The 15,199-nt window shown below is 36.4% G+C and overlaps 1 protein-coding gene across 4 annotated transcripts in view; it reads right to left on the bottom strand.

The window, feature by feature from the left end:
• LOC131066526 (probable ubiquitin-conjugating enzyme E2 23) overlaps positions 1 to 13,460 on the bottom strand; it is a 48,576-nt gene extending 35,116 nt beyond the window's left edge. Inside the window, exons 1-3 of one of the 4 annotated variants that reach the window (XM_059218540.1) lie at positions 13,062 to 13,460; positions 10,134 to 10,185; positions 7,583 to 9,960 (exon numbers count right to left, since the gene is read on the bottom strand). In XM_059218540.1, coding sequence (XP_059074523.1) covers positions 7,583 to 9,157 — 1,575 coding nt within the window. In that variant the 5' untranslated portion in view covers positions 9,158 to 9,960; positions 10,134 to 10,185; positions 13,062 to 13,460. The other 3 variants (XM_059218542.1, XM_058001303.2, XM_059218541.1) reach the window with 3 other exon arrangements.
• Between the last annotated feature and the right edge of the window lie 1,739 nt (positions 13,461 to 15,199).

Raw genomic sequence — 15,199 nt, 5'->3', positions numbered from 1 at the left:
GGACATTACAGTCCGCCCTTCCCGAATTTGCTTGTCCTCAAGCAAATGTTTATTTTAATTTCCTCAACTAAGTCATCTACCAACATGAGTTAAACAACACAAAGCATATACATGGGAAACACGAAGCATACACGTGGAAGGCACAGAGCATACACATGGAAAACACGAAGCATACATATATGCAAACACGGAGTATACATGTGAATACACACATTGTGAAATTTCTTTCTTGTTATGAGTAGAAACACAAATCAACACCAGCTTGATGCAAAAACATAAACACTCAATCTAGTTTGTGATCTCAGGTAGATTATTTAAGAATTTCAAATGGAGTAAATATAATGAGTCTGATTAGCCATATCGACAAAGAGGATAGATAGCACAATGTTTGGATACTTGCCTCAAGTATTAATTAAATGGACTATGCTTAACCCCCTATTCACCATTAATGAAAGAGAAAAGATTTAGACACAACGAGACGCCCGTAGCGCTTATCAGGCCCAAGAGCGGTACACTCCCCCTTGGCCCAACTGATGGCAGACTTTCAGTCATCCACATCGGGTTGCCTACCTGACAGAGGCCTAGTTTTTGCTGACCTCATTGCTCTATCTCTCTCCCACACTAGTGGTGAATGTAAAGTATACATCTATTATTAGTCAATTTGTTTAAGATTATATTGTTATCAATGAGATAATTCCATACTCATTCCCTAGTGAGACCAAGGAGAAGTAGGTGCAATAGGATGCCCGTAGCGCTTATCAGGCCCAAGAGCGGTACACTCCCCCTTGGCCCAACTTGTGGCAGATGTTCGGTCATCCACAGTGGGTTGCCTACCTGACAGAGGCCTAGTTCCTGCTATCCCATGGCCCTATTCCCTTGTATCTTACTGGGTTTGGGTATGCAATTTATCCATTCATCATTACTTAATAATTAATCCATGGTTTCTTTATGGGACTAATCCTTGTGATCTTAAAATCACATTAATAATGCAATTCAATACTGACTTGTAATTTCAATAAATATTTGTGTATGCATTAGCCTTCTTCGTATTCACTTCCTCAATGAGATCAAAAGGATTTAGACGCAATGAGACGCCCGTAGCGCTTATTAGGCCCAAGAGTGGTTTACTCCCCCTTGGCCTCACTAATGGCAGACCTACAGTCGCCATAGCGGGTGATGCACCTGACAGAGGCCTAACATCTGCTGACCTCATTGCTCTACCCCATTTCCTCACTAATGGTCCATATGGAATTTATGATTAATTTATTCTCAATTTACAAGCCAGCTTATTTGTTATTTGTTATTTTTTTTGTCATTATTATATTATATATATATATATATATATATTAAATATTTTAAATGCCACATGGATATGCCTAGTTATCCACTATTCTAATTTGAATTACTCTGAAGTCATACCAATTCAATATCTATTTGGCTGATAATAATATATTTTAAATTCATTTTACGAGATGGAACCCTCGTTGCTTATCCGTCATGGTATTTGCCTCTGTTTATTGACTAGAATAATTCGTTGATTGAATCTTACCCTACAGGATGGCAAGATCATGGTTCTGATACCATTTGTAATGTCCCCTACCTGATCTATTTAAACATACTAAAATTGATAGATTTTCTTCAATAAGTTATTAACAAGTGCTTGTCTATTTTCCTCATTATATGATTAATATCATTATTAATATAGATATCTGTAATGTCCATTATTAATATAGATATCTGTAATGTCCCCACTTTGAAATAAAATTCAATAATAAATGATAATAATAAAATTAAAATATAAAATAAAATAATTAAATATGATTAAATATGATTAATTAAAAATTAATTAAGTTAATGAAAAGTCAAAAGAAATGAAAGGAAAGGTTGTGACTCCCTCAACAATGAGATATAAAAGGGAGAAGAGAACCTCATTTGAGAGGGGGAATAATTTGGAAATGAGAAGTGCAGATCTAATTTAAATGATAAGTGCAGATCTGATTATGAGAGGTTGTGTCCCTTTCAAAGGGCAGAAATAATGAAGAGTTGCACTCTATCAAAGGGAATGGTGAAAGGGTGTGTCTCTTGCCAAAGGGCATACATGATGAAGAGGTGTGACCTCTCCCTCACATTGAGAGATATAAAGGAAAGGAATCAAAAGCATTTGGTAAGAGCACCATGGATCAGATCAGATCAGAACTGTTATTAAGTTACATGCAGTAACATCCTTGTTCTTGGTGGTATGCATGGGGATGTGTTTAATAAGTATCCTTAATATTAAATATATGAAGCCCAATAATGTTCTTATGCAGAATTAATATTAATACTAATATGGACTGCAATATGTATGATAGTCATACTTATTTCATATACGTATTCATAATACATAAGAAATATATATACTCATAGTCTAAATCATGTTATTACTGTCAGTATTTAAGAAGATGAGGATGAGATGTTCCAAAGAGAAATCATGTTATTACTGTCAGTATTTAAGAAGATGAGGATGAGATGTTCCAAAGAGGGGCAGTCTAAATCCAAGAAATAGGTTAAGTCCCAAGATAGGGTGGGGATCAGCAACCCATAAGCCTTGAGGGTATAGACCCAAGATAGGTAAGGGCTTGGATCTGTAAACTTTGAGGGAACCTATTGTAGTTGGTCTCTAAGCGCTTTGGTAACATACGTAAATCCCTTCTCCCTTAAAACTAAAGTAGTAACAGGGTCTGATATTAATATTAATAATGATATTAATCATATAATGAGGAAAATAGACAAGCACTTGTTAATAACTTATTGAAGAAAATCTATCAATTTTAGTATATTTAAATAGATCAGGTAGGGGACATTACAGCATAGGATCAATGCTGCCCTATAATGCAAGCCCTCAGACCCTACAAGGAGTGCTGCCCCCAAATCCCTGCTCTAGTTTTCAAAATCAAAAAGTTAAAATTGTTTAGGGCTGTGCCAAATAGAAAAACAACAGTTTTTTCCTAAGGTTTTTTCAATTAAATCCCAAGTAGGTATATTCCATTTATAATTTTGGTTTGCAAAGTCAATCTTGATTCCAAGTAATGCTACTATGATATAAACATTTATGGCTTGATAATTGATATTACATTATCAAATATCAGTTGCATTCTCAATTCTGTACATTTTGCACAAATTATGGTTATACACAAACACGTGTGTTTGTGTGTCTGTACATACACACATATAACATACATGTTATATATATGAACCAAACCCAGCTGTAAAGACCCTAGAGAAAACAATTGATGAACCACCAAACATGAACTCCAACTAGCAACATAGCTTGAAGATTAAATTTGATTGTAGCCAAGAACAAGTCATCATGAAAGATAAATAGGATGCCAATATGGAGGTTGACAATGAATATTGTGATACTGAGAAGAAAGGAAACTGGTTGGATTTGCAGGAATCATCCACAAACAGAATAAACAGATCTAGAGAATTCAGATCTATCTGGGTAATATGTGGCTGAGAAACATTTGATAAGATGAAGGACCAAAGAATTCAAGCCTATGTGGGTAATATGTGATTAACTGTTTTGGTCACCACAGCAAGAGAGTATGAAAAAATTAGTAGTCCTGTGGTTTGTCCCAGAAAGAGAATGGTCATCCACAAAGATGGAAATGAAGGTTCGCCGTTATATGATAATCTCAAAGGATGCTTTGGAGAAGAAAATTAAAGTCTAGGCCATTCCGCCTCAAGAGAGGAACTCAATGGCAGTGTGGCTGTTAAGTGCAAGCTTGAACTTGTCCATGATACCAACTGATATGTCCCAACCCTCAGAAAAAAAAAAGAGAAAATACATAGCACAAAAAGAAATAAAGGAGATCGAGGCCAAAATTTCATTTATTGCATTCTCAATTTGCATGCATTAAATAGATGTACAATGGTGAGGGTGTGTGTTGGTTGGAGAAGGCCAAGCATAGATGGAAAGGAAAAAGCAATAAGATCAAAACTAAAAGCTAATATCAAAGACAGGACACTTACAAGAGTGGATCTCCTCACTTGCCAACTAGCAAAAGTAAGCCAGGGGAGCAAACTAAGCCAATTGGTACAAATGACACGTGACAAATTGCATCAACCAAACAAACACCCAACTAGGCCAATTGAGCCAGCCAAGATACTATTGCCACCAAGCCAACCAATAAATTGAACCACATTACCACAATCAATAGCATGAACCAATTTGCAAACTAAACCAAGCCAATCGATTGTTTGAGCCAACAAGTACATTGCATAACCTATCAAATGGAATATCTGAGCTGCTTCTGGATATGACTCTGACTTTTTTTTGCATCAACATTTCGGATCACACTCTATGATCCATCATCAGGATGTATAGAGAATGTCAGGATATGAAAGAATGTCAATTGCAAAAAAAAATCAAATGGAGTCAATCTTCATGATTTCAACTGAAAGCATTCACAATAATCATGAAAAAGATGCAAAAGAATCAAGACCACTAAAAGGAAGTAGAAGTGTGAAATAAGCTTCTACACTAATCTATGAGAGGAAGTATGTGCAAATAAACTAAATCTTTGCAATTACAAGGAAAAATAAACAAGACACTACACCATAACACAGTGACTTATGTGAGGAAAACCCTTTTGGCAGAAAAAACCCACACTCCAAAGCAACTCAATCTATTATTCAATAATCAATGGCTATAATACATTTGCAAAGTCTAAGCCTTTACAAGAGTATAACCAACTAGAAATCTAGAGTAATTCTAGCAACATAACAATACCTACAAAACTCACTATCAAGAAATCCATCTCAAGCATCCAATAAAATGACAACGCAATACATGAAATCATCAAAAAATTATTAGGAACCCATGAGCTAAACAACCTAAAATTCGATGCTCAAATTCCTTGTCAGAAATCCAACACCCAAATTTCAAGATAAGTCCATAGACTAAAAATGACATATTCCATCCACCTGTCAGAAACTCTTCATAATCAACTCACTAGCTTGGGCAGTCCATTTTGGCTCCATTACCTCTATTCAAAGTTGTCTTATGACATGTCATTATATGCATCATAAGTTGGTCAACAAGTAACTCCCTCTTAGATCTCTTTTAACTGTCCTATATGTTTTATATTTCCAATGCAAGAGCCCCAACTTCTAAAGGCCATTATGGGTCATAACACTATCTTGAGAAGAATGAACTATTTTGAGAAGGATGCATCACCATTGAGGATGAACCATCATCAACTTTTGAATTTTCTTTGCCTAAAAAGTTGCGTCCACAGGATTTCTATCCCACCAAAATCTGTCGAAGACTTGCACCCAGCCTCATCTGCTAGTCACCAAAAGGCAGTGAACAACATTGAGCTCCACCACAATAATGACCAGTCAGAGTATTGATTGATGTAATCCATCTAGCACCAATTGGTTTAACTCGGCAATTGATGAATTCCACCCCACTGACTGATTGATTCAGGAGCACATCAATTTATGGGCATTGATCTGGGCATTGAGATTGATTCCAGCAGTCCCAATCAATAGACTACTTCTGGACACTAGCTGCAACATGGGAGTCCATAGACAACCTGTTGAGTCAGAGATACACCAAGTGATATCCTACTGTTCAAACCCCAATAGTCAAGTGAAAAATCAGTACCGAAGGTTGTCTGCATAAATGACATGAAGTTGGTCAAGAAGTATACAACTCACTGGTCAAGCACCTGGAATCCCTAAAGTCAGTCATGGGTACAAACTACAAACTACCTATTATCAGTCTTTTTGGTCAGTAGTGCACTGCCACTACAAGACTAGACGCTGAGTCAGTCAACAGCCAATCTAGGTCAATTGATTGAATGGCGTTGCATGGCATCATTACAATCTTAAGTATACTTCAGTCTAGCATCACTCTGGTATCGGCAAACATTACTAATGGCCTAAAAGTGCTCTTCTTATCAGTCGAGCAATCAAGCATCCTTTGGATCCTTGCCTTAGGTAGGAATCCTCTTTCTCACATGCCACTCTCTGGGACAGTGAGCAAACAGAAAAAAGTGAACAGTTTTGGAATTTGCACCTATTTGTATTTATCGAGAAATCATTGCTACTTTCTTTGATGTTACTTGATGTTCCTTTTCTCTTTGCTTCCAATGGTTCATCTTACCCAAAACAACTGTCAGCATATGGATGTGCTTCCAATTCTTTTGGTGATGCCAGAATTTTTTTGATATGCTATTTTAAGATTTATCATTTATCTGGCTTGTATTTCACAACTAGTTTTGATCTAGAAGTCACCTTTTTTGCTTTAGGCAGTCTCTTTCAATAAGATTGAATTATTTGGACTTTGGTCCATGATGGTGCTTTTATTTATTTTGACAACCTGATTCATCTATAATTAAGAGAATGGTACTTTAGACTGAAAGTACCAATCACACCAATGGTTTGATGGGCAAAGATAGGGTAATGTGGAAAACTTCAGATAAGCAACACCAATATGCAATCAATTGATTTGTTATAGTAGGAAGGAGAAAGATGCATAGTCCATTCGTGAATTTTCAACACCCTCGTAAGCAAGGAGTACACCTTCGTGTGTCAACAAGAACAGCAAATAAACCTGACCCAACTCATGCATGGTTGAACAATCTGCACAACATTGTTACAATCATACGGAGTGAAAATCATAATCTACAAGAACATTATATGGTGTTGATCAGGGGAGGTAAAATGAAAGATTTGACAAGAGCAAAACTCCATTGTATTCAGGGAATCAAGCACTTACTACGAACTCTGGATCAGAGAAAGGGACACAGTGAAATATGGTGTGCAAAAACCCAAATCCAATGAAAAATAGAGGTAGGTTCATTCTTCTATTGGCATGAAACTAATAGTAAAAGCTATAGGTACTTTCAAAATAGATAGCTAAAGACCAATTTATGATTCCACATGACCACTAGCTAAAGATGTCACCTGCTTTAAGATCTAAAACTTGTATTCTAGGAAATAACAAACTGACCTGAATACGACCTTGCATCCTCTGAAGATAAAAAAGCAAGAGAATATCTATTAGGAAAGTTTTGTCTGAGACAAAGTTTGAATGGCTATCTCAAATTACAAGCCACAGGAAAGCTGTCCCTTTTTTATAGGAATCTAGCTATCTTGGATTCATCTACTGGATCACCTAAAGGCAACAACATAAAGAAATGGTTCCTAATGACTCAGTTCATCATCACATCACATGCCACAACTTACTGCTAGACCATGCTCTGTTGGACAAACCAAAGAGAACTGTTTTTTATTGCTTAAATTGGAGCTACTCTGAACAAATTCTACAGCAACTAATCTGAATTACCAATGTCACCTTTGTAAACAATACACAAATATCCTTTGTACAAATTCAAGTGAAATAGAAAGAAAGGAAGAATGAAAACAAAATTAACTTTCAAGAAACTTGTATACTTCCTATGGTATAAAGATATAGACCTGGCATCTTTATTGAGCAAAATTGATGCATGTGATGCTCTACAAGTCAAATATATATCACATTCAGTATTTCAGAAACACTGCCTCACTACTAAAGAAAGAGTGTACACACCTTCGATACCATCCCATCTGCCCATGCAACTTCAATGTCGCCGTCTTGAAGACCAATAATATATCCAATAAAGGACAGGTATGATTCCCCAACGCAACCATCTCCTCTAAGACTCGTCATCTTTGTTAAACCTCTTTCCCCAAAATTTGGTTCTAGTGATAGGCCATTCTTCTCAGGCTCTAAATTGTTCTGGCATTCATTTTGCTGACCGAAATGGTTGACAATACCAGATCTTATGAATCTCTCTCGAACAGATGGCAGAAGAATGACAATGTCCCCAATACAGTAGCTGTAATCTGGATGTTCGGTGAGCTCATAGACACTTACCACTTCCTCCTTGTCAAATTCATGAGGATCTTCTGGATGCTGCATAGGCTTTAGCCATTTTACCCTTACTGTTCGTTCCTTTGAATCTACACTTTTCACAACTCCTATTTGTCTGGAATTAGAAGCCACTCCATCCTCATCCTGACCCTTTTCCTGCACATATTGCTCAGGCCAGAAATCATGATCTCCAAGATTATCAACAGGAAACAAGGTCCGTGAATCTAAACAAAATGAATGAGTGCCATCCTGCCAAACCACATCCACCTTTGTCTTTGTGTTCACTACAAATAGTGCCTGTTCAATAACATCTCCCTTTTTGTGCACTTTACTATTGTGCTTCATGGGACTTCTGTTGGTTTTGTTGCGATTTAGAATATCATCAGTAGTTCTTCCCAAATCAAATTTCAAGCAATCCAACTCCACATTGGTTTCTGTGTCTACACTTGACTCCACGCTAGAAGAGACTGAACCTGATAACTCTCCTTTTGTAGTGAGAAGGCACCAGTCACCAAGTTGCCAATTAACATGTGAGAAACAGGACAAGAGTGTCAATTTCTTAGGGTTCTGTTGCTCTGCAGGGATGGTTATTGACTGGGAACCACAGCCTGGCATGGCCGATGCAATCCATTTGACATGTACATATCCCACATCAACATCACTTATAATACCTTCCATGCGGCCTGCTTTCCATCTTCCTTGTAACCATCGAGCATTCTTGAATACTGCTGATGAACTGGCACGTATGTGCTGACCTGGAAAATAAGGATAATACCCCTCTTCTAGAAGATTCTGTGAAACTGGGATAAGACACTCATGGTCTGCCCTTCTTATCTTGCACTTTGCATTGTCATTGAAAAGGACTGTTACATTTTGATCTACCCCCTCAACCCTGCCCAACCAAGGCCCATATATAACATAATCTCCCACTGCAAAGGCACATACTCTGACAAGTTTTTTGCTATTAATATTTCTTATGATTTCTCCACCAGCCGCTTTCAAATCAACTGTAAGGTCAACATTTACTATTGTACCTGTCTGCCCTGATGGATCTGACACAGATGCAACAATATCGCCATGAAGAAATGCCCTGTCAACTACTAAAATGTCATCAATCTTCTCAATTGTTTCAGCCAGACTTGTCCAGATTACTTGCGCATGGCCTTCAAATATAGATTCACTCTCATCTTGATCTTCACTATCACTGCTGCTGCTTTCAAGTTCTAAATAACCTGAAATTCCCATCACCATGCCTACCAGGTCCTATTGTTCAGAACTTTGGAGTGTCTTCTCAAACACGTCTACAGCAAGTAGTATCCTTTTAGCATTAAAAATCAAATCCAGTGGCAATGTTACAGAGCTTTCTGCACACTGGTTTGTAGATCCAAATATGCAGTTCTGTCCAAATTGGTTATTACAGTTACATCCAAATTATGCTGGACCTCAGCAAACAATGATGAAAGTAATTTCAAAGATAAGCTCCCCGAGAAAATCTTTGAAGACTAAATGCCAAAGGAGAATTGCCCTAAACAAACCTCACGTCTTAAGCTTAGAGAGAAGACCTGCCTAGGCAAATTGCCAAAACCAATCTTCAATCTAAAACCTGCTGCCAAAGGAGAATTGCCCAGCAAATCCTTCTGATTTTAAGAACTTGCCAAAGGAGAATTGCCCAAAGCAAGCTTACTGAAATAGAACATGCCAAAGGAGAATTGCCCAAAGCAACCCTTTCAACATAGAAAGTGCCAAAGGAGAATTTCCCAAGTGAACTTTTCAGAATAGAACATGCCAAAGGAGAATTGCCCAAAGAGGGTTTGAAGATGTAATATCAAGAACCGCCCCAGAGAATATGTAAAAACGTAACTGCCAAAGGAGAATTGCCCAAAACAATCTTCTAAATGAAATTCACACGGTTTAATTGCAAATAATAAACCACCCTGTTGTCAACCAGAACCTCTGTAGAAGCAGCAGAGCAGCACCAAATTTTTAAGCCATACAACAGTGGAGGATGTGCTGACACAAGTATCTCCTTGAATATAACAGTTTGAAATGAACAGCTTCAGAGACAAACAATACTTCTATCAATACATGGTGTTACTGTACAACTCTTTCAAAGTTTGAAATATACGCTGAACTTCTTCTAATGTTTAAAAGACTGATGTTAAAGACCATCTGGGGTAACAATTCATCTAGAAGGTGGCAAAGTGTACCAATATTGTTCAATACTCACATTATAGTGGTTTGCAACTTAATCAGATAAAACCCTGCCAACGGCATCAACCCTGCCAACAGCATAACAAAAGCTGTAATCAGAAGAGCAATGTTTTAGCTTCTTCAATGTCTACCCAAGACACGAATAGTATTTTTAAAAGATACAATTCTTCCAGAACCATTTAAACACACTTCAAATTGATATTGAAATTAGAAAATCAAAGTGGCCATAATGCTGCCAAAAACTTTCCTCCCCTTATCTCTAAGAAATTATGCGTGTCTTCAAACATCAACATAACAATGACCATTTATAATTGGAAAAAGGAAGAATTCATTTGATCACCATAGTTTAAACTCACAACTCACTAAGAACCTAGGAAATGCACTTCAACAAAATTCCTTCTAGTAGACCCAGGTAAATGCCAAATTCGTAGAACCATTAAGGATAAGCAAAAGCTGGAGGAACAAAGGAGAGATAAAGGGAAATGCTTTTTCATCTATGATTCCAGTAAGTATCAGGCTATCAGCCACTGAATTGGATATGATCTATCATAAAATAAGATTCATCATACAATAGTATTTTGCATCATATGTTTTTACATATTTGCAAAGGGCAAAGAATTTAATTCCTAACCATCTTAGACATGAGATCCTAAACATTATAAAACGCCTAACCATGCATTTCATGATGTTCAAATAAAGAGATCGAATCTCCCTCTTTGCACAGTGAATAAAGATTTTTTTGATTTTATAGCCTTCTTAGAAACATGGTATATATATTAAATGCAAAACTCTAAGGCAAATTACTGATTTTGCGAAAAACAGAACAGCGTACAAAGTATTAGAAAACTGCCTTCACAGTGATCCTAGAATTCCCATAGGCCTAAAAGTGCCTGCTACCCTTTATAGAGTGACTTCCAAGTATATGATATACTTGAATGGTGGAATCTTCTGATCGTGAAGTCAGTTAAAAACCTTAAATCCTGTATAAAATCAATTCAAATTGTGTAGGAATTGTAGACCTTCATGCTTCCTTGATCAATTCCTTCCAAAAGAAGAATTAAAACTTACCAACATGCATGAATTTGGCACCATAAAGGGGTTGCTATGTCTGGGTTGTTTACAAGAACTTATTGCCATAAAGTATGTAAAAAAGGTCATGGAACCCTGGTAATAGCGACCTTTGGCCAGAAATTGGCATATGATTAACTACCAGAAAAAACCCAACAAAATTTAATAATCCAACAAACAATCGTATTAGCAGTAGCACCTATAGGTGCCAAGGATGCGCTCATCACAATTATGAAGGAAACTCTGTTGGACTTAATGGAATGAAAAAAGCACAGAATATTCATCTTGTTATCGAAGTATTATTCAAAACACACTTTTAAGCAAAACTAAAGTACTTCGATATTTGTTGGACTCCGCTCAGGTAGATTCGAAACCTTAATTAACAAGAATAGCTTGACCTTGATCTCCTAGAATTGACTTAGAAGGTCTTATTTGCTCTTGGAAAACAACTCAGTCAATCTGCACAAAAAAATTTAAAATCTTGCTCATGAATATATAAATATACATGAATATGAATAGTTGTTGCGACGGCTGAGTTGGTCAAAGATGCCATGTTCCGATTCTGGCCCAAAGAAATATGGATCAAATCCCACTATCAATAATCACCGAATCATGGCAAGGATGGCACATTGCGTACTCCTCATGCAGGTTCGACTGGCAAGACTTGGTTTGCTTGTGGTGAGTTCATATGATAGAGCACAAAACTTGAAGACTATATAAATTAAACTCAAAAATCCCCCATGTTTTCATAAGAGAGTCTCACGCTCAAAGACATGCTAGTTAGGCTGTGACCTACGAAAAACCGCTTTCACCTTTCAGTTGAAGTTTGAAATAATATAGAAGTTTTTAGACTATTTTTCAAAACCAGTCTTTGAAAACATCCATTGTGCTTTATTCTCTTTTCTCAACTCTAGAACACGAAGAGCACAATAATAAACAAATAGCAGTTGTTTATCTCAAATCTTCCAAACAAACGTGCATTCCTTTCGGCTTATAGAGCACAGCTATCCAATTGAATGAGAAAATCAGTAAGTTGCAGTTCCAAAACAAAACTGATCTACGAAGACCTTGAGAATTTAAATCTTAAAATAAACCCAGCCTATTTGGTTTCTGGCCGCAACACATTTAAGGTCGAAGCCTTGCTTTTAGTTCGATTTTGATATGGTCGTTTTATTTTCCAGAGCTCCTTATGCTGTTTCAATTGCAAGTTCTCAGTGATTACATAACCTACGCAAAATTAGAGCCTAGAACATCAAATCTTATACCGAAACAAACTGTAAAGACTATTTTTCAATATCATCTCGTAATAAATGCCACAGATAGCCCGAAAAGCAACACTACTAATGTACATCCACTTCGCATGCCAAAAAACGAAATTTGAAAACAAAGACACAAAGAAGACTTCAAATAACACAGCCAAATGTAAACAAAAGGCTTCGGGCAAAACCAAGAAAGATAACAGCGAATTCTGCACCAAATTGTACAAATGAAGGCTTGAAAAGCTCGTCGCATGGGGGGCGGGCGAGATTCGATGCCCAAACCTCCCTAAAACCAGCCGTTCACGCCATTTGAGCTGCCCTTAACCTTCCAAACCCCCAAAATCCAATCGCCAATTCACAATAACGCACATTTTCAACTATGCAAGTTAATTCCACTGTGTATTGGTATTCGGAAACTTAAAAAGCGAAAGCTGAGCACTGTATTTGCATTAAAGATGAGCATTGTATCAACTAACTCAAGATACTTAAAAATTAAGCTGGGATTTGCAGTATATACGATATGCTCGACCTGATACCGCTCCACTACAGACCTTTTGAATTTAATACAAGGGTTTGCAAAATATGGATATAGTATTCCGTAGTGGATACAGATGTACCTCATTTTACATACGTTGGATGATAAATTATTGAGAATATGCAGGCATAGGTCCCTGATTTTACCATGCGCCCTTGTTTTATTTATGTTTTTTTAATCATTTGTGGGTATAGTGCACAGAATATGAGCGGGCATATCCCTTGTCACTTTCAACCTAAGGCAAAAATATTTTGCGGGCGCTCATCTTAAGTTGGTGTCGGGTCTAATCCAATCGGTGCCAGAAACCCTTTTTTATAGTAAAGTGGAGTGAAGTTCCACGTTTTTAAACTAACACCTGTACCAGAATGGTTATGGCGACCGGCAAAATCTAAGTCAGGTACTTGCGTCATGTGCAGGTGCCATAGTTTATGTTGACAGGGAAAATCTAAGTCAGGGAAAAAGAATTTCTTCACTATACCTACCGTAGATCACTTTTTCAATTCCAGAAGAGGCAACATATATATTATAGATTTCTTTATTATCATGCTAATTTGAGTTGTCATTATAAAATACAAGTTCTTTTAGTGTCCATCTTGTCACAGAATTTTTTATTCGTTTACTTGTAAAATAAGTCTCACTATCACGCCAACTCAAACTGTACATAAAGATGATAATAGTAAAATACAAAACTTCTACCATTATGTTGATTGTGCTAGGGGAAGAGCATCAGTAGCCGTCATAGCTAATTTCGAGCACCCACAGATCCTAAACGGTACATTGGATTTTGATTTTGATTTTTTAGTTGTCTCCGTATGCGACTTAACTACTTATAGCTATTGATCTGGCTTCTGGGTAGTAATGATGCACGCTTTGAAATCAGTTATGCGCACAAAGGTCAAAAAGTACACATTTCAAAGTGTCGCCCAATACCTAACTAAAGATGTTCCAGTAACCATCAACTCAAAATCGCTAGTACTTGTTGACAAATGTCCCAATAGTGGTGCACAAATGTTCCAATAGTGATACACAAATGGGACAAATGTTCCAATAGTTGTGCACAAATGGGCCAATTAATTACAAAAAATGATCGGCTATTGGTACAAAACAAATTTATTAATGGTGTTTTCACTATGACAGCTATTGGGGGGTCAACATGACAATAAGGTGACGGTTATTGGAACTATGTTATCTATTGGTGCTCTTCCCCTAGTGGAACATTTAAATTTTATTGTAAAATTCATCGTCCTCCAATATTATAACAATACTTTATTTTGAGATTCGAGAATTATGTTGATTGTGCTAGTGAAACATTTAAATTTTATTGTAAAATTCATAGTCCTCTAATATTATAACAATACTTTATTTTGAGGTTCAAGAATTATGTTGTTTTAAGGTTTAGCATTTGCTCGTGGTTCTTTATTATGTATGTTATGTTTCTTCACCAATGATAAAAGATTAAAATATTTCAAAGACATGAATCACATAACTACCCAAATCTATTAAGATGACAAATATTAAATAGTAAATTGTATGTTATATTCTCCTCATTTAACAATTTAAATTGGCTTGTTTGATAGTCATAATATTATTTTTCTCCTCTCAAGAAAGTGAAGAGGATATGATTACAGAAGCAATTGTGATAGCAAATGTAGAAACATAAGCATATGGATATCACAACTATAGTGAATTAGGTTCATAAAATCCCCTTTATTTCACAATCTTAATCCTCTTGTAATTCACCAATACTTAAATGTGATAATGTATTTGTAAATGGAAATCAAGAAGTAAAGATTAAAGATTTGGATCTTGTTAATATTTTGGCAAAAGTCATTTGTACAAACAATTGTGATATCAATTGTGATATCAAACGCAAAAACAAAACATAAGCACATGGAAATCACAACTATGGTGAATTAGACTCATAAAATCATCATAGGGTTGCCTTATTTCGCAACCTTGATTCTCTTGTAATTCACCAATCCTTAAATGTGATAATGTATTTGTAAATGGAAATCAAGGAGAAGTGGAGATTAAATATTTGGATCTTGCTACTATTCCTCACAAAAGTCATTTGTACACATGATTAAAGAAATAATCCATGTTGTCAAGTAAAGTGGGGGGTAGTACTATTTTCTTTGATTATTGTAGATGAATAGGTTGTAAATTGTTAATCTACATTTGTCTTTAAATTTTCATTGCCACTAGAATAGAAGTTAAAGG

Source organism: Cryptomeria japonica, chromosome 3, assembly GCF_030272615.1.
Source record: "Cryptomeria japonica chromosome 3, Sugi_1.0, whole genome shotgun sequence".
Lineage (NCBI taxonomy): Eukaryota > Viridiplantae > Streptophyta > Pinopsida > Cupressales > Cupressaceae > Cryptomeria > Cryptomeria japonica.
Note: the sequence above shows the minus strand (reverse complement) of the source record. Positions and strands in the feature narration are given on the sequence as shown.